The 25,415-nt window shown below is 37.7% G+C and overlaps 1 protein-coding gene across 1 annotated transcript in view; it reads left to right on the top strand.

Moving 5' to 3' along the window:
* The window catches only part of SKIV2L2 (superkiller viralicidic activity 2-like 2 (S. cerevisiae)), a gene marked incomplete at its 5' end in the record, with an annotated part of 41,894 nt that overhangs the window by 9,816 nt on the left and 6,663 nt on the right, over window positions 1-25,415 (top strand). The window contains 11 exon segments of the mRNA XM_009079236.1: window positions 367-446; window positions 1,849-1,959; window positions 2,575-2,676; window positions 4,090-4,215; window positions 15,727-15,877; window positions 17,615-17,787; window positions 18,076-18,144; window positions 22,207-22,335; window positions 23,319-23,429; window positions 23,739-23,927; window positions 25,023-25,186. Coding sequence (XP_009077484.1) covers window positions 367-446; window positions 1,849-1,959; window positions 2,575-2,676; window positions 4,090-4,215; window positions 15,727-15,877; window positions 17,615-17,787; window positions 18,076-18,144; window positions 22,207-22,335; window positions 23,319-23,429; window positions 23,739-23,927; window positions 25,023-25,186 — 1,405 coding nt within the window.

Here is a 25,415-nt window from a genome sequence, read left to right as displayed (position 1 = left end):
GGAGCCTCTAAGCCCATGCAGACAGGGACTAGTTGGTAGAAGAGAAATGGGGGAGAGGTTTATGAAATAGACAGGAAGTACATAAAACTGAGCATTCCCAACCTTGGAAGTAGCTGAAGTTTGGATTATTCTGACAGGTTTGTTCCGCTTTCCTTTTTCCTGGTCATCTACTTGTAGTTACTGTTAGGCTCCTTTAGGCTCATTTAAGTCTTTGTTGTCTGACCCAGTGTGGGTGGTTCTGTGTAGACTTGTCTTCAATGCTATTTTTATTGTAAACTTTAGCAAATACCAGTATGTTGTAACTCTTTATTTACATGTGTTATTGGCCTTCTAAATTTTGTAATAACCTAAAAATTACCTTCTTAGATGAAGAAGGAAAGATGGTTGAAGAAGTGTTCAATAATGCAATTGATTGTCTGTCAGATGAAGACAAGAAGCTTCCTCAGGTGAGTGGAGATTGAATAAGGTTCTTTTGAATAGGGTTGAATTGCTGCTCTTCTGTTTTCTGTGACTTTTGAGGCTGTGGAACTTTTGTAGAGGGTACAGAAATCATAAAACTGGGTAATTTCCCTGGGTTTTAATATCTCTTGCATTGTTCCTTGGCAGTGTGTGCTAGGTAATTAGGATTCCTTCCAGTTGTGATTCCAGCAGATAACATATGCCAGAATTAACAATGGAGTTCCTATCCTATGTTTTATTTTTTTTCTAATTAAACAGAAGAGTTTATAAAGAGCTATACCTGGGCTAAAACTATCTCAAAATAGTTCCAGTGAGAGTGCAGTATGCACTTAGCAGATACTGACTGCTGAGGCTTTCAGAAAGTTGCATTAATGCATCTGCATTCTAATTTATTGTGTAATGACTAAGCATGATGGCATTTTTCCATCTTTACAGTGGAAAAATACAAGCCTCTAAATGGAGAGAATATTACAAGATTCAGTACTTTTGTAACAAATACTAAAACTATAGTTTCTTTCTACCCCCTCGTGGTTTTTTTTGTGTCCATCATGTCTTAATGTAGTGATCTTTATTGTGAGCATTGTAATTTCTCCATGCAAAAAATCAACCATTTAGTTTTCAGCCATGACTACTTGGTTTGGATTCTACATACTTGTTTTGTGAACATGGAAGAAAACAGAAAATAGGAGTCCAGTATATAAAGTGTTGTGTGCTAGTTCATTTTAGTAAGCTTAGAACAGTGGCATTATGTCCAAGTAGTCTGGGTTGGTCTCTTGTGTTCTCGTAATTAGGTTTGAGGTGTCAGCAAGTGTTCATAGATTGTTAATGAGAATCTTTGTTGTCAAAGGAAAAAACAACAGGGAGGAAGCTAAGTTGATGTAGGTATTTGTTTGAAGTACAGTGTTTTTATCATTCAGGAGTGTAATTTGGTCATTTTACAGCCTGAATTTCCTTGTCTGGCTCTCATAGGTGCTGACTGCTCTGTTTTACAGCACATCCCAGTGAGTGAAATCAACTGCAGTTAAACTTGAAATAAAATACCTCATGCATACCAGGATCACTGTTTTGGAAAATGATTTTAAATTAGACCTTTTTTTAACGGAGGCAAATTAAATACTAACTGCATGTGTACATTACGGTGTACCTTCACAGTGCCTGACACAGTTTGAGATTAGTCTCCCTAAAATGTGAGCCTCTGACTTTACCCTTCATATCATTCCTAGTTCTAAATGGAAAATATTATTGAAGGGGCATTTATTATAGTTTACCTCAGGACACAGTGAATTACATCAACAGTCAGGGCAGTGTTGAGGTTTTCCATGCAAGTTTTATTTTTTAGTAACAAATGTTACAATTTGTTTACTCATCTTTTGTATTTTTTCACCCCAGGTTGAGCATGTGCTTCCTCTCTTGAAGCAAGGGATTGGTATCCATCACGGAGGTTTGCTTCCCATCTTGAAAGAAACCATAGAAATTCTTTTCTCTGAGGGCTTAATAAAGGTATATTTCATGTCCATACTTAGGTTGTTCTCTATTGTCAATACCTAGTTGGTAATCCTGAAAATCTGAGAAGTAAGTCTGAGCTCAGGGTGTACACTAGTACTGTTGTGGAGATCTGTACAATTGCAGCTTTGTGGTTTTAAGTGTCTAATTTGAGCATTTTCTTCAACTATTGTGTTACATTTTGCACCTACAAATGGCTGTGACCATTTACCAAGCTGTTTGTTGGTTGTCTTAAGGGACATACATTCAGAAAAATGTAACCTTAAATGAATGTTGTGGGGACTTTTTTGGGTATGTAACTACTGTTTTATTCTTTCATACTTTAAATACTGAAATTTATTATTGTTGTTGATTAACATAATTTGCACCCCTGTGTGTTTTCTTTTGGAGTCTTTCACATGGTACTAGCTAACTAGTTTTCATGCTTTCCCAGAGGAAATTAGACCGAAACCATTCTTTCCCTCTTGTTTTTAAATACTGAATTTAAATCCATATGTTGACTGTACATATGTACTAAAATCCAGAGAGGTTTTGTGTAGCAATCTTTGACTATTTTCATGTTTGCTTGAGAGCCTCTTTTTATGTTTGCTTAACTTTAATCTGTTTATTTAGGCCTTATTTGCAACAGAGACTTTTGCTATGGGAATTAATATGCCAGCCAGGACTGTGTTGTTCACAAGTGCCAGTAAATTTGATGGGAAAGATTTCCGATGGGTGAGTGAAAAACAGGTTCTCTAGAAGAACTGCATTGCATTACTTAGACCTTATTGGTAATAAATTTACTCCTGACATGTTCACTTCCATGTAGTAGAAAATATTTTTTCCAGCAAAAATCTTCGTTCTCTAATCCCTTTATAATTGGTGTACAAATTCCTGAAGACAAGGTTCCTCAGATTATCCCTGGGGTTGTTTAACAGATACATCAAAAGAACATGAAACACAGGTTGGCAGCAGACATTGGATTGGACTAAGACTTCTGTACTACTTGTCCAAAACTGTAAGACTCAGATGTTTTCTTCTGTGTCAGAGAACTGTGGAGAATAAATGGATTTAGCATCCTGTCATAATGATCACTAAAATTAGGTTTTGACAGACACAAAAAAGATTATTTAGCCTGGAAGAATATTGATTGTTCTTTTACAGCAGGATCTTTTGCATAGCTCGCAGCAAAGGGGGATACATGTTCTTAAACAGCTGGAAAGCAAATAGTTAAAAGATTTTAAACATTAAAACCAGGTATGTGATTTACATGAAATAAGAATGAGGGTTTACAAGTCATCACAGCAAAACTGTGAGAGTCATGGTTCACCTTTCAGAGGTGGAAAATTGTGGTGAACAGGACAAGTGACTTGACGTGCACTATGACGTAAACTTCAATCTCAGTTTGGGCTGTTCAGTTTCACTGCTCATTCGGTCTGATTGCAGGTGCTTAAGATACATGTGAGAATTAGCTGCATTTGAGATATTGGATATGTGGAACTTCTAAAATGATATAACATAGTTTCCTTAAGTAGTTTTTGAGATCTGACTTGAAGTGAAACTCAGGGAATTTTTTGGGAATGCATGTTATCCACAGATAACAAACCTCCTGTTTTATAACTTGCTGAGACATAGGAAACCAGTTACAGCTCCTCATGTTCGTGCCCCAGTTCTTCATAACTTCTTCAGTTTCGCCATTAGGAGGCATAAAACCGCTACTTTTTCCAGGTGTCAGTATTTTGATATGACTTTTGAGTCATCTGAATGAAATGATACATTATTTGAAGATGTTGAGGATGCATTATCAATATGTTGAAGATGTGTTGTAATCACCACCATGCCCAGCAACCTCCGGTACATAAGACAATAGGGAAATGTTTTCTGTGCTTATTAAAAAGAGCTATGGAAGCATTAGTTAACTTTTGCTGCTGATACACATTATTCATAGTCATGGATTTATGTCCTACCTTAGTGGTCAGTTGTGACTAATGAATTCAGTCTGTGAAGAGCTTGTGTCTTGGATAACTCTGCCTTGCTAAGGTTTATACATTGTGGTCACTCACTGTGTAATTGTATATAGCATTGTATGTATTCTTGCTGTTTTTCTAATGTTGGTTAATTTGTTTTCTTTTTCCCATTTTATCCTAGATATCCTCAGGTGAATACATTCAGATGTCAGGTCGTGCAGGACGCCGAGGTATGGATGACAGAGGAATAGTAATTCTGATGGTGGATGAAAAAATGAGTCCAGCAATTGGCAAACAGCTTTTGAAGGTAGGAGAGATCCCAATATTCTTTTCTATTCTCCCAGTAAGGTTATGCTCATTTGAGTACTGTAACATGTAAAATTATACCTCTAAAACAAGAAGTACAGAGATCATGCACGTAGAAGATGACAACTCCTGAAAAGGAGCTTTTAGGGAATTCTCATTATAGGAGGAGTTTCTATTGTGAAACAAAATGATAAGATTAATATCATCCTCCTTTGTATAAAATTAATATCAAGGATGATATTTATACAAAGAAGGATCTTTATATACAAAGAAGGATCTTTATACAAAGAAGGATCTTTGTATAAAACGGCTGTCAGGCAGGAGAAGCAGAACTCTATCTTGTTTTCTAGTGATAGCACTACTGCTGCAGTATTGTGTTCATTTCTTGCACACTGCAATCAGTTCAAGGGTTTTGCTGTGTTAGGAAAGGTTTCCTGAGCTTTCACAAGAATTACTAAATGCTTGGTTCTGTCATGAAATAAAACTTTGTTAGTGGACTTTCAGTGTGGTGGACAAAGTCATGCAAAAATGAGGTATGTACGACAAATAAGAAGAGTGAAGTGGCTTTCAGAGAAGTAGAATTCACTGTGGAGAAGCTGATAATGCTTCTAGGAAACTCTGAGGTTTGGAAATCAGGTGCTTGAAAGAATCGCCCATGGTTGAGATGGGCATTGGATTATAGAGCTTCCCCAAACTGTAATGGAAGTTGTTACAGATTATTACACTAATACCTCCTTGCTTTATAATTTGAATATGAAATACTGCACTCCTTACACTTCTATTTAAATTTCATGGCAAAAACAACCATAATGAACTGTAATACTGTTGTGTGTGTTGCCTGTCTTAGACTGCTTATGTTACTTGTGCACACATGTTAAAAATGAATGCTTAGGGACTAGACATGCGGTTCAGGAGGTGTTCTGGAAGTTGTAGCCTTGGTACAAATAGCAACTCATTTGTGTCAAAATAGCACTTAGTGTTACTGCACTTTGTATAAATTGTGGGGATCATCTTGAGTGCATCAAGTTATGTTAGCAAAAGGTGTGCAGTTGTTGCCAAAAGAGATCAGATGCCAATGTTAACCGATTTTGTTCAGACAAATTAAGAGGACAAATATGTACACAGCTGGTGTTAATCATGCAGATGTGTATTCTCTGTTATGTATCTTGTTCTGTCAGTTAATGCATTCGATCTGTAAATGTGTACCTGGGATGTACCTGTTACACAGGTAGTGTTTGCCTTGTAAAGGTCAGAATTTCCATGAATGCCACATTATGGCTGCCTAACAAAAAATGAGCAAGATAAGACATTTCAGAAATATTCATTAACATTAGGTTTTGAATTAAATTTTGAGTTCTTGATTTGTGTTCTGTCAGTGGAGTGGACATGTATTTATTTGTTTACATGCACACTTAATGCATGTGTGCATCTCTTGAGATCGATGAAGAGTAAGTTTCCTAACTGAATTTTCATGAAGTTTTAAGACAATTTTTAAAAAATATGTAATTTTGTGTCATACTCATTTAAAGGCTTTATATCTTTGCACATCCACAGCTGAAAAATTAAAGGGCAGGAGATGCAAAATGAGAGACAGTCCTTATAAACAGCAATCATTTTGTGTGTTTGTAATCTGTAGTTTATAGAAAAGGTCTACAAATAGTTTATATGAAATAATTGCTAATAGCTTAAGAAAAAATGGTATTTCCATTATTTGTCTTCAGACTTTGAGATTATAAACTCAACCGTTCAGTTTTACGTCTGAGAACTACAGAATTCAGTCTGAAAGAATTAAGACAGAAAAAAACATAGTAGATCACTTACATTCTCTTGATACTATCCTTGTTTGGCTTTTGGTCTAGATTTTACGGAAATAATAAAGAATATTTCCTTTATTGAAACTACCTTTGATTTCCCCCCTGGAATTATAAGGCAACAAAAGGGAAAAATAATGGCAACTTTTTTTGCTTTCTGTGTTATATCTTGCTTCTTATCCACTGATCTAAAGAAATTCATGTATTTCATTGATTTTGCACATTACTGCACTTGATCAAAGACTGAATTTAAGATTTTTTTTCTGAAGAAAATCAGAAGGGGCTACAGTGAAGGTGTTGATGCTTCTATAACTATTCAGCCAATTCCTGTAAAGGCAGCAAAAAGTAATCTATGAAATGAGCAGTAAAACATAAAAAAAAACCCCTTCTTGTTTTCCTTTTCAAATGCAAAGCATCTAGAGGAAATTTCATGTCAAAACAGGCCAAGAAAAATTAGTCTGTATAGATTTTGTTCTATATTTACGATTTGTATTCATGATGAAGTGTGTCTCCGTTAGGCTTTACTTACCACAGACAAACATGGTCGGTAAGATCACGGTGATGTCTTGTGGCAATATTTTGCTTTGCCAGGATTTATAGGATAAACTCCAGAAGAAATAAATTAGCCATATTGAGACTGATAGAACATTTACATAGAACATTTTTGTCGTGCCTCTCCAACCCTAATGCATGTCTGGCCCAAACCATTTCCTGAACACTGGAGTGAAACATGCAGGAATCCTGTTGTCAGCTGCCTAACCCTGTGAGCAGTGAAGTGGTCTGGGTGTGTTGGTACCAGCAGCAGTGCTGCAGCTGTGCTGTTTGGCTGTGGCACTACCCATTGCGACACTGTATACAGTACTTGAGGCTTCAGTTCATGGTTCCACTCTCAGATGGAGTTCTTAAAGGGATATTTGTAAATACTTCTCAAACTCAGCACTGTGTATTTGTCTTCTGCAGTCTTAACGAGGCTTTTTTGTTTATCCTTGGCGTTCATTTGACCACTGAATATTTAGTAAACTGGTGACTTATACAGATCTGTAAAACTGAATGCTAACAGTGCTGTTGGGCAGCTTTCTGAAGGTGGTAAATTGTAATTTTACGTTTGCATAATGCTAAGAAATACTTAATTGGAAATTTTTTTGTTTCCTTTATTAAAATCTATAGCTATATTGTGTTAGTTTAGGTAGGAAGTGTAGAGCTTCTCCTTGATGCTGGATAGCCCTTGAAACCAGAGCAGCATCGCTCTTCTCGGAGTCTGGCCATGTTACAAGCCTGTATTCCTACACAGACAGCGCTGTTACACAACAGTGGTAATTGTTATGTCTCTAAAAGACAAAAATCTTCATCTAATTACGTTCCGGAAATGATTGTTTGTGTACTGAAGGAAAATGTGCTATGTAAGTAGGGTTTTGAGCCTTGAATTGGAGTCTACCAGTGCTTTGTATCTACTTATTCAGAGAAGGAGGATGGAGTGGAAAATCAAAAGGAAACATTAGTCTAGTGAAACAAAAATACACATTATTATGCTTTCTTGTCATTTGCCTATCAAAGATAAAGTGCCCCAATGCCAAGGTGTAGGAGATACTCCACTAGCTACATCTGAGTCCTTGGCACGGCCTTCATTTGACAGAGCTAGCTGTGCTGTGCTTAATTTGGCCTGTATGCTGCTATTAGAAGTCTGGCTGGTCTCTTTGTATTTTATTTTTACTCTTAGGTTATTTTATTGTACCAGCCCAATGAACAGGATAGAAATTCAGGCAGTTTAATAGTCTTCTTTGAACTTCCTGCCTGTTTGCACAGCTCCTCATGGAGCACTACTGTGCAGTTGTTGGAAACTTTCTAAAGTTTTCAAAGTGTAGATCATCATTCCCTTTGTACCCAAGACAGCGTCATTAGGTATTTTGTGTCATAATCATCTGCTTAATCTGTCTTAATCATCTCTCTATTGCCTTTGGCTGTTCCTTTCAGACTCCCAAGAATAAAGAAAATCCTATTTATCATGAAAAGCAATAATTTCATAGAATTAAGCTTATGCTGATCAGCAATAAATGGAGATGTTGAGGAGATGATGACAACCTTCAGATGCTAGAAGAGAAAGTTTGTGGAACAGGAGCTGTCTATAAAATTGCTGGAAGTTATTACCTATGCATAAGCATAGCTTAGTATTTCCCTTTTATGATAGACTCCACAGAACCTTTGGTACTGCTGGTTGTCCACCCCTTTCAAAACTCTCCTGTGTGCAGATTTCCCATTTACTTATCCCCACATGCTTTAAAGATGTTTCTAGACAAACAAACTAGTATTTCAGTTCTTTTCCCAAAACTTGTGAGTGAGCAGTAACAGCTTTCCATTTAATCTTGTTCTTTGGTTATGCATAAGACAGGAGGTGAAGCCTTCTAGGAAGACTGTTTTCCATCAGCATTCAGTCCCTCTGCAAACATAAGCTCAATATGCCACCTTAACTACACTATTGTGCCTTGGTTTGACTTAAAACTTACTCCTAGGGGGAGAAAAAGAATCAGAAAAGCCTCAGGACTTGAGAAACTTACCAAATCCTCCTTTGGGAGAGAAACAGGCTTCAGCTGGAGGTCAGCATTAATACTTGTTGGGAAAAGCCATTGCAAAATCTGTAGTAATAGATTGTCACTAGTATTTTGAGGATAGCAAAATGTTCTTCTAAAGTTGTGACATAGATAAGAATCACAATGAAACAAATATATTGGATACTTTATCAAAATGTAGATAAACATAATTTGATGTGAAATACTCATTTTTGTTGTAGACTGCCAAACTGTGCTTGTTGTTATGAAGCAGAAATTTTTCAGTCTTCAATTCAGGAAGGTAGAAAATTTTTAACTGTAATTTGACATCGCCTTCAAGTCAACAGGATTTTATCATGAATATAAGGGAAATGGATATTCAAACACCTTTGTCAACATGGTCGCAGTTTTGTAGATAATTATGCAAGCCAACAGCAAGTAGTTGTTCTTGCTGATGCTTGCAGCCAAAGTGTGGGAAGATGTGGTGCATCAGATGGTGTGTGAAATGGTTAGTCACTCTCAAACTTCACCTCAGGATTTTCAAGGGTCTGTGGGACTAGGCTAGCTGGGATTATTTATTAATTGTGGTTGCTGTTTGTTGATACCACAAGTTACTTCAAATTTTATTAGTTTAGCCTGTGGAAAGCTGATTTTTGGGAAATTGCCTTTACTTTGGTAAACTCATCACTAAAAATGGGAATGCATTTTGGTTGACTAAGCTAGGGTTTTTTTCTTTGCCTTCCTGTTCTTGAAACAAAAAGGAGAGGTTTGAGATGAACATAAGGCAAAGGTACTTTTTGAAATTTATCTTTATATTACCTTTTATAGAAGTCTGTAGTCTTTGCTAGGGCATGCTTTGAAGGTAAAACATATTAAATATTTACTGAAACAGTAAATTGTCACATCACTGACCAGGTTCCCGTAGTGTGATGAGGGTATCAGGTAGCATCTGAGTGCAGATAGAAATACCATTTGCTTTTCCCAAAACCAAGGAGAACAGAACTTGGACTTTCCAGCCTCAATTAAACTAAGGATAGTTACAGTGGTAGGACCTACCGTCTTCGAGAGGGTAAATGGCTAAGCTGAGTCATTCAGAACTGACTTCAGGTGGTGGTAGTTGCACACAAGAGAAACCCAGTTAGATTTTTTTCCTTCTCAGTCTCTTGTTGCAGCTGGAACCCCAGCCTGAGGTATTTTCATCAACAGAGCCTGCTGAAGCAGTCTCCTGCCACCCACAGTGGTTTCTGTTTATGTTGGTGGAACTGTTTTGAGGGCAAAGCAGTGAGCCAGATTTGTAATAAATTTCTGCTTAAAAGAGCTGCTTACCAGTGTCTGGTAAAAATAACCATGAGGAAGTTTTTTATTGTTTTTTTTGCAGTTATGCTGATGTAGCTCAGGGTAATCCTGTTACCAGGATCATCTTTTATGCTATTTCTGAGAGAGCAGTGATTGTTAATGTGGTTCCTATATCACTGATACATGGGAAAAAGTGTGCTGGTATGTCACAAGAGACAATTTCTGTATCTTACAGGTGTTCCAAGCAGTCACTTGCATTTTTACCTAGTGGGGTTTTTAATAGAAGTTCACAATGATGACTGTCACAGACAGCTAAGTGTGCTTATCTCCCCCTTATGAGGAAATGTTAGAGACTTTTTAAATATCGGTGTGTTCTGTTCTTTGCTCTTTTTGTGAAGCAGTTTGTTTCCTTTTTGGAAATTCATGGTTTCAGCTTATTTCTGGAAACACTGATAAGCAAATTAAACTGCTACTGGACCAAAATGGTATAAAATGTCCTGTATTGTATCGATTTGGTCATCATGAAAGATACTTTATTGTGGCTTTGCAAGGTGCCTCTTTCATCACTGTTGGCTGATGTTGTCCCCATGAGTTAGTTTCAGACAGTATTTGCATCTGATGTTCCCTGTGAAATCTTTATACATGTTTCGCATGACAGACTGGAGAGCAAGAAAGTTATGTGCAGAATTTGTTCCTCTCTCTTCATGGGAACAGTTTTGAAAATGTAAATATTTTTCTCCTACTGTAAGAGAGAACAGAGGGAGTAAACCCTTACCAAATGTATGTCTTGCTCAACACTACGTGCCATAATGCAACAGTGACAACTCGCACATCTCCGGTTAGACAAAGCTTCCAAGTCTTAACACTAATGAAAAAAACGTGAAAAGGCTGTGAGTATCAGTTCCAGACCTTCATGTTCCTCCTCCCAGCCTTTGTATTTTTTAGGTTTATGTGGGCAAGAAAAGGTAGCGCTAGCAAATGCTGAGTGCCCTGTTGGATGTGTTAAGAAGAGGCTCTGCTCTGAAATTGTTGTCAGTTAGGGAACATTGTATAGCAGCTGTAATTTTCAGATTTTCGTAATTTTTTTTCAGTTCTTGACTAATTTTTATTCTGTAGTGAGTTGTTTATGGTCATGTTCTTGATTTTTTTAATACTATCAGCTTAATCCAGTCATTGTTTTGCAGCCCAGATCCTGGAGAACTTGAAAAGGCTACTAGTAGATTGGCTTAAAGTTTCTCAAGGAGTCAAGTGGTTGCAAGCATACAAAGGAGGTCATTGATTTCTGAGAACTGTAGCTGATACATCCAGGCTGTTCTTATGTATCCAAGCAGTTCTCATCCAGAAAGATAGAAAAGCTTGGAAAATCACTCTTTTTAAAAAAGTATTCAGAAATAAAACCTGTCTGACATTTTGGGGTGGAGGGGATTGCCCTCTTTGAAGGGATGAGGAGGAGGATTACTTGAAGAGAGGAGGCTGGAGAACTGGGGCGAAGTTCCACCATGATAACAAAGTCATGGATACAGTGTGTGCTTGAAAGTGACTTTTTGATGTCTGTTCATGGCAGTCATTGTCACTGACTTCTTTTGCAGCTCTGATCTATTAGGCTTTTGCTCATGTCTTGCTGGTTGTTCTTTCTCGAATATGAAGCTTTTTTTGTGGAGATAAGGGAGAGGCTTCCTCAGAGAATAAGATATGAGGCAGACAATGGTGTACCCTCTGTGATGGCTTGTCAAAGAGAATGTTGATGGGAGGATCTGTGGTAGAGGGTGAGCTAAATGCTTCACTATGTTTTTAAGGAAGTAAGAAAGAAAATCAGTCAATCTGGGAGCTGGTGGCAAAGGGATTGAGCAGAGAAAGTGATTGCAAGAGGAGCAAACCATCATGCAGAAAATGTATGTTAAAACTGATTCACATCTTATTATATCTTGTCAACAGGCAAAATCCAGGATAGCTGAACACTTTATACTGTGTTGGCTCTTTGAGAGCCAGTTAGGAAGGAAAGGCTCATCTTTTCCATTTACTTGTCACTAACATCTCATCTTTCCTCCCCTCCTGTTCTTTGCTTCCCTCAACCATGTGTATCTGACAAGTGTCGTTAGGTAAGCACTAATTGTGCTTCAGTAACACCTCAGTAATTGTGGCATTCTTTACTGTTTTCTGATTGTCTGTTTGTGTTTTGAGTGTACTTAGTGTAGAAGTATAGAAGATAGCTGCAGAATTCACTGGCTGTGCTCAAGACCTAACACAGTAAAGCTAATATATTTCACTTGAAGAAGTAACAGTTCCAGTTTTCAGAAAAAAATAAGCTTCTCAGAACTTTTTGTTTTGAATGTATTGCTTAGAGAACACTGAGAAAGCAGGAATTTCTGAAACTTGGAGAAAGCTGTGTTTGTGACATGGAGGAACAGGAAAATTTCATAGTTTTTGCCAGAACAGGATTTGTGTTTTAACTGCTCTGTCTTAATAGAATGATCTTATTTTCAAATTGTAAAATGCTGATCATGTGTTTAAAATAAAAATTGCCACATCAGCAACTGGCTCATACACTGACTTTCAAGTAAGTCTGCTTTATATAATCCCTGAAATAGCTGGTTTTTCAGCTTGCTTTTAAATCACTTCTTCACAGTTGAACTCTGGTGAATTTTCAAAAGCCTTTAAAGTTAATCTGCAGGAATCGTTTGGTCTTTCTTGGCATGTTCTGTGCATATACTATAGTTGTATAAAGTTTATTGTTTTGTTTTCTTACTTTATGGTAGCATTTAAGCTGGAGTGTGACACTTAAGATTTTATTATTTCAAATAGATCATAACCTTGCAAACACAGTGAAGTTTGGCCATGAAGATGTGTAAGGTTGTCACTTAGGGGTGTTTCATGGTCCAATATGAGCAGTCACAGCAGCATTTTGCCAGATCTCCAGTGGCTGTAGCCTGCTGGTGAGTGTATTCCAGTTTGTTGCATTGCTGGCTACAGCAGTGGACACGGCAGTTCGAAAGAATCTGACCCACTGTTAGCTGACACTGGCATAATTGTTGTGCCATTCTTTAGTCAATGCCATTCTGTAAGTGGCATTTGTTAATAGAGAAGTGCGGTTCTTAGGGAGTGGTGGTATCTCTTTCCTAGGATAAGTGATATATTTAGAGAAATAGATAGGAGCTTGAGTGTATAATCCTTTTATCAGGCCAAAGGAAAATCTGTGTTATGTGTTGGGTAGCATCATCATCAGCAGTTTTGTCATCTTTCTCTGATGTATCAGACCAGAGGCATCTGTAGAAACTTGAGCTTTCCTCTGCACACTGCAGCTCAGCTGTTGATGTTGTAATGACACATTTCTGCTAGTAGAAGACCATTGTGGTTGTTCCAGAGCTGACAGTGTTATTTTAAATACACATTTCATAATCTAATTTAGGAGGTATTTCTGCTCTGAGGTGCATCACTTGAGGTGAAAACCTACAATTGTATTTATGATCCATCTCACTTAAAGCGAAGGGGATTGCAATATTCTTAAACCTTGTATGTGTGAATTTGATTCAAACCGTCTCTTATTAAATCTGATGTCAGTGCATCAGAGTATCTAGGATGAGAATTCCTGACAGCACATGTAAAATTGAAATAAAAATGTGTATATTGTGATAGTGTCATCTAAAATCAAATATACTTACCTTGATCTAGGAGAGCACTTGGTCTGAATTTCTGCATTTGCATATATAAACTAATCATCAGTTATTTTTTTAATAGCCTATGCTTTTTAATTATGTGTGATAAGGGAATATGTCTGCTAGATACCTTACTGTATAGTGAAAGGCAAATAAGTTAGTTGCAGTAAGATACAGTATAACTGGCTAAAGATGTCTGAGATTAAGAAAAGGTGCAGAGGAACATGTTTCCCAGTGTCAGCTCTCTGAGTTTCTAAAATGCCAGATGGAGTATGTGCAACTTCAATCAGTCATACAGTTGCATGAAGAATATGTCCTGTAACATCTTCCTATTCCTGTTATCTGTTTTAGTTGTTCTTTGAAACATTGAATCATAACTGAATTTACTCACAGGCCTTGTTGACATTACAATGTTTGGTTAATAAATCTGTGTCATATATACATCACTCCTAAATGAACAGTAAACACTAAACCATTGCAGACTCTTACACTTCGTCTTCTTTTTTTTATACTTTCAGGTTAGATTTCACTTGTCACTTTATTCTTCATTGTGCAGCTCTGGATTGCAGGTGTCTTCAGGGATCTTGTAGTATCTTTAGCAGACCTTGCTATTTTTCTAACTATGCCTTGTCTAGAATTCTTATAATCCAGTGCTCTTTGAGTCCCTGGGAAATTTGGTTTTGAAAAAAAGTACCGAAATTACACCTTTTCTGTTTAGTAATTCACAAGAGTTTGGTTTTTAAAAATCCGTGAAAGACTTAATTATGTTAGTCTGGTGGTGGTAGTGAGTGTATTGTCATAAGCTTTTCAGGCATCAAGGAGGTGTGATGATCCCCATGCTTGTTAGCACCTTCAAAGAGCTGAAATACGAAAGATCTAACTTGATTTTATAGAATGCCTTTTTATGTTGCTGTTCTGCTGTTGCTTCAATTTTCCATGTCTTCTGTTGCACAGAAATTGTAATTTTCTGCTTCATCACTCCTGGATTTCCCTTGTATCCTTTCTGAAGAGTTGTCAGGCTCCTATTGCTTTGATACTAGTGCTACTTGAATGAAAGGTTATACACCAGAGTTGGGGAAGTTTCATGCCTCAGAAGTGTTTGGTCTCTGTCATCTGGTTGCAGTGACTTGTTTGGTATATCAGGGTGGTCTTTTGTGTTGACATTTGACTGAGAGAGAGTTTCTCAAGCTTGCCCTTGGTTGGAGAGGCTGTTGAGGTCTTCTGCATCTTCGTTGGACACTGTTTAACTGTGTTCTTTGAACAGATGGTTGTTTTAATGTGTATCAACTACATGTTTGCTCTTTTATGATAACAAGGTTGTCCTCTTGGGTAAGAACATAGCAACAGGCATGGTGAATCATGCCAAAGGTGCATGTACTTAGTCCAATACCTTTTGTGACAGAGGACAGTAGTAATTGTTCCTACGAAGAAGAATGGGTAAAGAAGGTAGTGATGTGATATTTCTCCACAACACTTTCCCAGCATCCTTTCTGCTTAGGTTAATCAAAATACCTGTAAATACCACCTTGTAAAAAAATTGAACTTCACAGAATCCCAGAAAGGTTGAGATTGTGAGGGACCTCTGCAGGTCATCTTGTCCAAGTCTCTTTCAAGCAGGGTCACCAAGGGCAGGCTGCCCAGGACCATGTCCAGATAGGTTCTGTGTTATCTCTACAAGAGGGGACTCCACAATCTTTCTCAAACTGCTTGCAAAGTTAATTAATCTTATAATGAGACATTACTAATGTTAGAGTTGCAGATAACCTGTTTGTCAGCAGAATTCACAAGATGCCAATGTGTCTTGTAATGTGTCAATAAGTCTAGAAAGACTTGCAAATAAGTTTTGTCAGAGTGTTAAAATAATGGATGGCTTTAAATACTTAAGTGACTATTACTTTAAAGTAATGGAATCCAAATTGTAAACTATAGGAAACATTTATTTTTTCATACAGACTTTTCATTTCGGTCAGATCCAAATTACAATATTGTACATATGATGAGTATCTCTACAGTATAAATACTGTTACATGCTCAGCGTAATAAAATTGCATGGGGTTTATTGAGACACATAACCTAAATTCAAGACAAGTTGTACAATTCATCGGAGCAGCTCCTCATATAAAACACTATGTCATGATTTATTTGATACATTCTTACATGCTGCAATTAATATTTTTTTAACTGATGAGTGTTCTTGGATCTTTTTCAGGGTTCAGCTGATCCCTTAAACAGTGCATTCCACCTGACGTACAACATGGTATTGAACCTGCTGCGGGTAGAGGAAATTAACCCTGAATACATGTTAGAAAAATCGTTCTATCAGTTCCAGCATTACAGAGCTATTCCAGAAATAGTGGAAAGTAAGTATTGCTGTATATTGTTCTCACCTGAATAGGTACGGAAGGTGGTGCACTGTGAGGTTGGGTAGTTACACTTCATTACGCTTACAGGAGTTCATGTCTGTGCAGTTTTTGTCTTCCCTGCCAGCAGTTGGTACTGCACCAATTTATCACTGTGTTTTTGTTTCAGTAAGTGTAATCTCCTCTTGTTCTTAGGACCTGTGTTGATATGCACTATCAGTTTATGAAGAGAGCTTTGCTCTTGGAGTCAGACGAGAACAGTTGTCACATTGGTAAGCTATAGGACAGGAAGGAGGAAAAACAAGTTTAAAATTTCTCGTGGCTTGTTTGAGATGCAGAGAAGAAACTATCTCATGGCAATCTGTAAAGAGAACGTAGACACACTGCATTCAGAGTAGTGAAGGGAAGAAATGTCTAATTACAATACAAAGCAAAATTCAGGGAGGACTGAGACATTATTTGTACTCCACCGAGTAGCTACATTTTGAGCTGTGGTTTTCATGACCCAAAGTCAGTTTCCAAAGATCTCAGGCAGTGTTTGAGATCGAGACCTCTTTCAAAACTTAACCCAGGGGAATCTTAAGAACACGTGAGGTGACTGTGATTAAAGACCAGTTCATCTGTTGATCTGTTAATTGAATGTTAAGAGAGAAAGTGCATGTGTAGCTTTGATAGACATGCTAAGAGAGGGTTTCAATTCCCTTTGCAGGGTTTCTGTTAGTTTGCAGGTGCAGTAGTAGTTAAATATAGTATTTATTTCCTGAGAACCTCCTTGTTCCAGTTGGCATGCCTGGATCTTTATTCCATCACTCCAGCAGTGCTGTTTAAATAGAAAAATGGAGCTGAAAACATTTTTCATAGTTCTTGGACACTTTCAATGTAGGCACCATACTGGGCATTAGACTTTTGTAATCACTTCCGCTGCAATTAAAAACACAGAGGAGAAAATTGGTTATTTACATCAAGGAGGAAAGTATGCCATGAGTTTGGATGGATGGCTTTTGTCCTTAAAAAGTTGGCAGCTGAAAATAGGGAGCACTTAGCTGTTTCTCAAGCCATACCTAGTGAAATGGGATTTTTGGGCCACCTGTAAGTGTTCAAATAGCGTGCAAGAGGATGAGCTGACAGAGAGGACAAAGAGAGTTTTATAATCTATCCTTTGTTTATGTTTACTAGTGGTATCACCACTATGAGAGAGTGAAGCCTATTGTGTATAGTAAAAACTGATTTGCCTAAATAAGATGTAAAAATGTCGGAGGAAGAAAATACTGGGTTTTCAACTGATAAATCAAAGCCTAAAACATGTTAGGAAGAGCATCTTCTAACAACTTCCCTGTTGCTGGAAGGCGTCTTCTTGGAAGATGTCTCTGAGCAGTCATATTTTCATAGGAGGAGGTTGCAAAGTGCTGGTGTCCAGTGAATAAATACCCTCCTACAAAATTATTGCAGGTGTTAATGTGACTTCTGTGCAAACCTAAGTCAGTGACTCGGGGACAATTGGGTGTCCAGCCTTATCCAGTTTCTCAGGCTTGTTATAAAAAGAAAAAGATAATTAATATTGGTATTTAGTTTTCTGTGAATAAAATTCAGTGGACAAATTTACAGATTTCTACCTTTCCAGAGATTATTCCAGATTACTGTAAATAGACATGGTGTACTGAAAATGGTCACACAATACTAATCTGAAATTCTAAGTCTGTGAAGTTAATTTCCATGAGATTATGCTTTTTATTATAGGAGTGAATAATTTGGAGGCACAATACAACAAAATTGCAATTCCCAATGAGGAGAATGTGGTGATATACTACAGGATCCGACAGCTGCTTGCAAAACTGGGTAAAGATATTGAAGAGTATATTCACAAACCAAAGTACTGCTTACCCTTTCTGCAGCCAGGAAGACTGGTAAAGGTAATTTGATTATGTTTTTTGTTTGGTTTTATCTCAAATCTCTATCTCTCTGTGATATTTGTGTCTGACAGTGTACCATCTTGAAAAGTTCCATGCGTTGCACTAAGCACCAAGTTTGACTTACGTTCCTTTGCCAAACATTCACCAATGAATTAAAAAAGGAAATACTGTTTTCATGATGAATAGTAGTCCGTGACTGCTCTTTTAAATATCAGAAATACAAAAATATATGTTTGCTAGGATGTGATTATATGTGGGTTACATTATAACATCTTGTGATATTTCCAGGTGAAGAACGAAGGTGATGACTATGGATGGGGAGTGGTTGTTAATTTCTCTAAGAAATCAAATGTTAAGGTAAAACACACATTCTCTCCATTAGCAATATATATATGTTAATGTTTTTTTCTGAAAATAAGATAAAACTCCTATTTTCTCTATAGTTTTCAAAGGCAAAAAAAATTTCAGAAAAGCTGTAGGAGATGGGACAAACCCTAAGTCCCGTGTTCACTTTTTAACTTTTGACATATTTATGGAGGAAATGCTTGTGCATAGCAACATGCAACCGTTTCAGGCTACTTTGTTTCTGACACATCTCCAGTGCTATACTAAACCATTCATGAGAATGGTACTGTGTTACCTCCACTCAGAAAATCTGTCGAGGCTGTAAGTGAGGTTTGAGAACACAGGGACACTGATGTTTGACTCTGTGTAGAAGGTTATCTTAAACTGGGGAATTGGGTTCTGAGTCCCAAGCTAGTGCATGAGACATGGGGTTGCTTGTCCTCTGAGATGTTGCCATAGAGTTGAGAGTTGGAAAGTTAAAATACAAAGAGAGCTAAACAATAGAAATGGAGCTGGGGAAATTTGGAAGGAAGTACAGAGGGCAGTGATGCAATAGAATCCAGATTTGGTCGTATGTCTTACAGTGTTCTTATAGTTGGTCTCTGCACAACCCCTGGATGATGTTTTGGTCTCTCTTTCAAAGGCTACTCTGCTCTCTAAATTAAAACCTAGCTTTAGTGTGTAGTTTTCTGTGGCAGCATTTTTGCTCTAATTTTACCGGGAGAGCACTGGCATTAGTTACTAGCTCTAAACGAGCAGCTATCTTTGTCAGGTTCTGGTGGTGCCCTTCGTTGTGGCACCTTTTGGTGCTGCTCTAATACATAATTCATTAAAGAGCAAATGAGAAAAATGTGTGCGTGCAGAACTTGATAAAAGAGATTATGTTTTGGTTTTCCATCTTCCTTTTAAAAGTCACATTTCTTTCTTTTCAAGTTGAAAAACTGGGCTATTCCTGGTGTTACTTAAACCCTTTTTTTCTAGGCTGCTTTTTTCATAGAGCCTTTTACATAGCAGTAAACCAGATTTCCCCCAGCCCCGACCTTGTGTGTAAAATTGCCAACTTCTGTGTCTCTGGAGGCATTTCTTCTATCTGTGATATATTTTGTCCACATATATATTTGTGTCCATCTGTGGCCTGCCTCACTGTTGTATAAACCTTTGGGTTTGAACATTAGCTTTGAAATTATGGTCTGTTTTGCAAGAGATGTCCCTGGCTCCAGCAGTGCTTTTTTCATTAAGCCATTCTAGCAGCTGGGTTGAATTTTTCCTTCTGAGTTCTGTGGAAAGAATGACAATAGGTGCTGGAAATTAAGGAACAGACTTAGAGCTGTGTAACTTTTAGAATCAGTGTGAAAAGGCTAGTTTCTGTGAGCAGAGGCAAAACAAGTTACTTGACAAAGCTCTTACTTACCCGTTTTGCTGTGTCTATTCAATGCATTTTTGTCCTGTGATACAGATGCCTTTCCCCATTACTGTTTAGTGTAGTTACTGTTGGAAAGGTATCACTGTTATGCCGTGTCTTAAAACCTTCAACCACTTCTAACATGAACAGTTCTTTGGATTTGATTTTGGGAATTAAGTTGAATTCAGTCTATGTTACTAGTTTCTCTTTAGTTGTAAATTTGTCTTCACTGTATCATAGTTCCTGATGAAACCCTTCTTTTAGTGAGGAATATATGTATGTAAGATTGACATTTAGGGTTATGTCTGCATTTCACTGAGCAGTACTCTTAGTTTGTTGCAATGTGAAAGCAAAATGATGAGTCATGTCAGTTGTGTTTATTGTTAATTATATTTAAATGCCTTTCCGTCATAATTCTGCAAATCAGTGTTCCACAAAATTGTTAATGCAAGTAGCAGTTTGTCCTGAAGTACAGTAGGCAGAATTTATTTCAAGCAGGGATGCTTGCTATGTATTGTAATGTAATATGTATACATAGTGCATTATAGTAGGCAGCAAAGTAACTATTTAGTTTGGAATTTATAAAAAACCCAAATGTTTTTGAGTGAGAAATCTTATTTCCCCTAGATTGTGCCAGCAGTACTTTAGTTATCTTGTTGTGCTGTTTACAGTTGGTGTTGTCATCTGATCCCTGATTCTAGACATGAAATTTTTGTCTGTTAACTGTTATTGGCACTAAAATTTGAGATGCTGCAATTCTGTCTTCCCTGTTTAGATTACTGTGATCCTTGTTTATTGGCAATGTTTTCTACATAAACATATTTTTTAGTGCTGTGTCATGGTCACTGAATTTGCAGTGAGTCTGATGTTACTAATCTGGGACTCTGTTATCTGTGCCATATTTCTTAGCTTGCAGATATATGATCATCTTTCTCATTTTGGTGTGCTTCATCTTTCATGGCAAATCCAAAATCCTTAGAATACACCTGATCATGTAGTATTCTGCCAAAAAGGACTTAATTTTGTCCTTGAAACACATGAATTGATGCAGCATGAGTCAAAGAATCATTCAAACTTGCTATGACAGATGTCTGTGGCTAACAAGTTTTTACAGGGTTCTAGTCTCCTTTTATTCTTGCATACAGTAATGTGTCTGTTCCTGTTCAGGGGTTTAATACCTAAAGTGTTGTAGAAAACCCACTGAAGGAAGCACTAGACATTCAAAAAGCAGTTGCAGATTAAGTTATGTCTGGTCAGCATTGTCTAGAAACCATTGGTATATCTAAAATTAGTAATATTAACAGCCAGATGCTAATGATTTTGGTACTCCAGCTTTATTAATAGGCTTTCAGTACAATCACTGATATAAATATTTTTTTGTCTCATAATTTTCTAAACATCTCCAATTCTAGTATTTCCTGTACCAAATTTGTTCAGCTCTTGAGTTTAGTCTCTCTTTTGTTCAAGTCAGCATTATGCTTGCCTTGGCCTTGGCTGAGTCCTGATTTGGTGTATGTGGATATTATTTTAAAATTCTGATTCAGAGAATGGCAGTGGTGTGGGTCTTCTGACAGCTGTGAGTGCTTTCTGCAAATGTAGGGTAGAATTCCAAGGAACAGGCTTCTTCCCCAGCATGTCATTGCAATTCTTGAGGAAACTATGTGGCCTGTAGAACAGGATAACCCTGTTTTTCAGTTTAGTTTACTGTGGCAGTTTCGCACAGCATGCCTGAGGATCTCCTAGAAATGCTATCTGGCATGCAGTGAAGCAAAATAGTATCTTGTAGATTTGTAATGGAAAATATTGCCCAGTAGAAATGAACTGAGTTAACACGGGATTTTGAAAAGAATGTTCTCCCTCTCTTGTATTTGGAAGCAGAAAAGCTTGCACTCAGTATTTTAAGAGATGGTGTCTGTCTGCTGTGTTAGACCTGTAACTTAATTCTGTTCAAGGTCCTAAAAATATTTGCTTGTAGTAGGAGTGTATTTGAGCAACCTTAGTGCATATTGATCCAGTCAAATAACTCATGGCAGGTTTTTTTAAAGCAGTGTGTAGGAAGGTTGTGGCTTTGTGAATAGTAGTCTTTAACCACCATACCCACACGTTTGTGTTCTTTAAGCTTATGTCAGATGTTAGGTGTGCACTTTGGGGTCTGTGAAGATGCAGCCTGTGAGATGCAGCTTCCTGTTTACTGCACACACAAGCTGTCAGGCCTGAAAGATTTTTCTGTGGTATTATTGAGGGTAGGAACTTGAACATGCAAACCTGCTAGTGAAAGAGGTCCCCCAGATTTTGGGTTTCTTTGAGTGCTGCCTCATGATGTAGATACACACTGCAGTTTCAAAACACCTTGCCTTACTTTGAAGGAGCTACATCTAGAAGAAAAGGCAGAAGAACCTAAGGCTGCAAGTAGATTTTAGGCTGCACTGGCAAGGGAGCATGGGGGAAGTAATCTTTTCATGTATGTTTTTCCGTGGGAGGATCTTTCAGTAAATACTGATTCAGTAGTTTTTAGAATGTCCTGTATCGCTGAGCTGATACTCTGTAAAGAGACACAGTTCTTTTCAAACCTCTCATGTTCAATACATCATGTATTTTCTGTCCCTTCTTGCTGGTGTTTTCAAATAACTGTTATGCTCCTGTTTTGTTTTCTTTTTCTATGCTCCCAACAGCCAAATTCTGGTGAATTGGACCCACTGTATGTAGTTGAAGTGCTACTGCACTGCAGCAAAGACAGCGTGAAAAATTCTGCTACTGAGGCTGCAAAGCCAGCCAGACCTGATGAGAAAGGAGAGATGCAGGTTTGTTACATGTGTTTATTCTCAGTAGTTCCTTTCAAGCTTTCTCAAATATTCTGTTTCCAAAGCATTTGCAGACTGGTAAAAGAGGGGTTGGTGCATTAAGGAAGAGAAGGGAAATGTACAGCTAACTAACTTTGCCTTCTTAATAAATCAAAGTAATCCATTTTTAGCAGTGCTCTGCAGCAGATGCTTTTTTTAGCAGTATCTTGTCTCTGGTTTTATTTATTAGAATCATAAAATCATTAAGGTTGGAAAATACAAGATCGAGTCCAACCTTTGACCAACCACCACATTATCAACTGACCCATAACACTAAGTGCCACATCCAGTTGTTTCTTGAACACCTCCAGGGATGGTGATTTCACCACCTCCCTGGGCAGCTCTGTGAGACTCTCATTCTAAAATTAAAGTGAGATTTTTAGTGAAAGCATTTGCATTGTTTAAAATTTTCAATTTGAAGCCCTCTATCAGGGCAAACAGTTACAATATTCAGATCAGAGACAACTGTTCAATTTGTCTGCATGTTTTTTCTCAGAAAGCCCATGTAAACCTTGAGAATACAGTATTGATTCTTCCTGGTGTCGTCATGGTTTTGATGCTAAATTTTCTGGTTTAGTGTTACCTGTTGTTAAGTGTATATGCTGATGTGCTCTAGTTAAATGTATGACAATAATTTGTCTGGTTTGGATCATAAGACATAAGAAGTGTTCTAGCAGTTGAAAGACAAGGAAGTAGAAAAACTCTTGTTTTCATTTGTAGCCTTTCTACAGATTTAAGTGAATTCAGAATTTTTCCATTTGGACAAACTTAATTTTTTTCTTCATGAATACTTTATCTCATTACCCACATTTTTCTGCTTCCTGATATTCCTTTACCCACTGCTGTGTCCTTGTGTACTCAGTTTTCCTTTTTCTTTGAAAACGTTTTGCTATGGACCAGTCAAATAAGTATGGTTTTTTTCTGATTTTTACTGTCTTTGATAGGTTGTTCCTGTTTTGGTGCATCTTCTCTCAGCTATCAGCAGTGTCCGACTTTACATTCCGAAAGACCTGAGGCCTATTGATAACAGGCAAAGTGTGTTAAAATCCATCCAGGTAAGTTCCACGAGGCTGTGTAAGCTCTCTGCTCTGATTAGTGAGGGACTCTTGAACCCAAGAGAACTTGCTCTACAGAAATTTGTGTAAAACTTCCATTGCATCTTCAGCCTTATTCTCTAAAGGGCTTGGAGACCACAATGTCAATCTTTTGTCCTTGTCAGGTAACTTTAAACTGATTTTGAAAACTGCTGAAACATCATACAAGAAACACACTACAGCCTGATGTGTCCCTACAGTTGCGCAGCTAATATGTAAACTGCAGTTTATTTTACTTTTTTGACTTTTACTTTTTTCTCCTTCTTTTAGGAAGTACAGAAGCGATTTCCTGATGGAGTACCATTGCTGGACCCTATTGATGACATGGGTATCAAAGACCAAGGGTTGAAAAAAGTAATCCAAAAAGTAGAGGCCTTTGAGCACAGGATGTATTCACATCCTCTTCACAATGATCCCAACTTGGAAACTGTGTACAAGCTTTGTGAAAAAAAAGCACAGGTAAAGATAAAAACCAAAACACTGTATGTATATTATATAGCTGAAGAGAGAGAGAGGGTAGTGGTTCTCTCTTCTCACTTGCTTTTGTTTTTATTTGCAAAGCCAAAATAACCCTTTTTTTAAAAGTTAATAAGCCCAAATTGCGGTTTTTAAATACAGTAAAATTACTGAATCTCACTTACAAACTGGCTGAGTTGGTGGTATGTCCTTGAATGATACAGATGGGAAGTACATCTGAAAAAAACCACTTCAGAAGTCATCAGAAATTAGAAGGTTACAGGGATGCCGTTAGTCTTTCTCAGTGAATAGGAAAAGCACAATGAAGTGTAGGTAAAGTCTTCACAGATAAATGAAGCCAATAATCTTTAATATACTTGTGCAAAGCTGAGTTGAATTCCTGGGACTTATTAGCCTGAGGAGTGTACCATAGAAATCATGGTGCTGCTGCTGCCTGAGCTGACTCCCAGCCTGGAAGCAATGCACTTACTGTGTACAAAGTCCTACCCTGATAGACTGAAACTGGTTGTGCACAAAACCAGCTCTGGTGTTTCTGAGCTGCTCCAGAAAACAGGTTCTCTCAGGAGCTGCTTCACAGAAGTGAGGTAGTTAAGTTGGGCGTGGTAAGACCTGGCAGACCAAGCAGCCTTCTGCAAGGGTGTCTGCTGTAAGCATGTGGACAGTGACTGTGATAAATTGCAAGATGCTGGAGAAGCTCTAACAGCAGGAAATAATGCCTTTGGGTTACATTTTGCTGGAGAGTCGGTTAGCCGAGACTTAGTACAGGTCTCAGAAGATGAGTGCTCATTTCTCAACCAAAGATTGCTTCTGTGTCTTTTTGGTGTGGGTTTGTTTCCTGCTCTGGGCAAACAGCTTAACCTCTCAAACTTGCCAGAGGTAAGTGGAGCTGATTTTTTCTAATTATTATTATTTAATTTGTTTTAAACCTTTGTCTTAGCAGAGTTAAGGCAACTCAGTGTCAACTACTGTGTTCACGTACCATTGTTCTGAGGTCTTTATGGAAATCAAACAATGTCTTTAAAATACTTGCATCTGTTAAACCACCATCACGTAATTCCTCTCCTTCTGGCTCCCCAGATTGCTGCGGATATTAAAGCAGCAAAGAGAGAACTGAAGAAAGCCAGGACTATCTTACAAATGGACGAACTCAAATGCCGCAAGCGAGTTCTGAGGAGACTTGGCTTCGCCACATCCTCAGATGTCATCGAGATGAAGGGACGTGTCGCCTGTGAAATCAGCAGGTAACTGCTTTCTGTGCATGGTGTTTATTGTCATGAATGTACTGTCCTTGCTGAAACCAGTATGCTATGCTTATATTTGAAAGTTCTGAGACCATTAGAAGAAACGTTCTTCAGAGATTCTGTGATCTGTGTAATAAAGCCAAAATGCTGATTCAAGCAGTACAAGTAAAGGTAGCAACTTAAGGCCAAAGTACAATAGATTTGAAAATTAAAACATGACATGAAATGG

This window comes from Acanthisitta chloris, unplaced genomic scaffold (genome assembly GCF_000695815.1).
Source record: "Acanthisitta chloris isolate BGI_N310 unplaced genomic scaffold, ASM69581v1 scaffold6627, whole genome shotgun sequence".
Lineage (NCBI taxonomy): Eukaryota > Metazoa > Chordata > Aves > Passeriformes > Acanthisittidae > Acanthisitta > Acanthisitta chloris.
The sequence above is the reverse complement of the archived record's forward strand: the minus strand, read 5'-3'. Positions and strand labels throughout refer to the sequence as shown.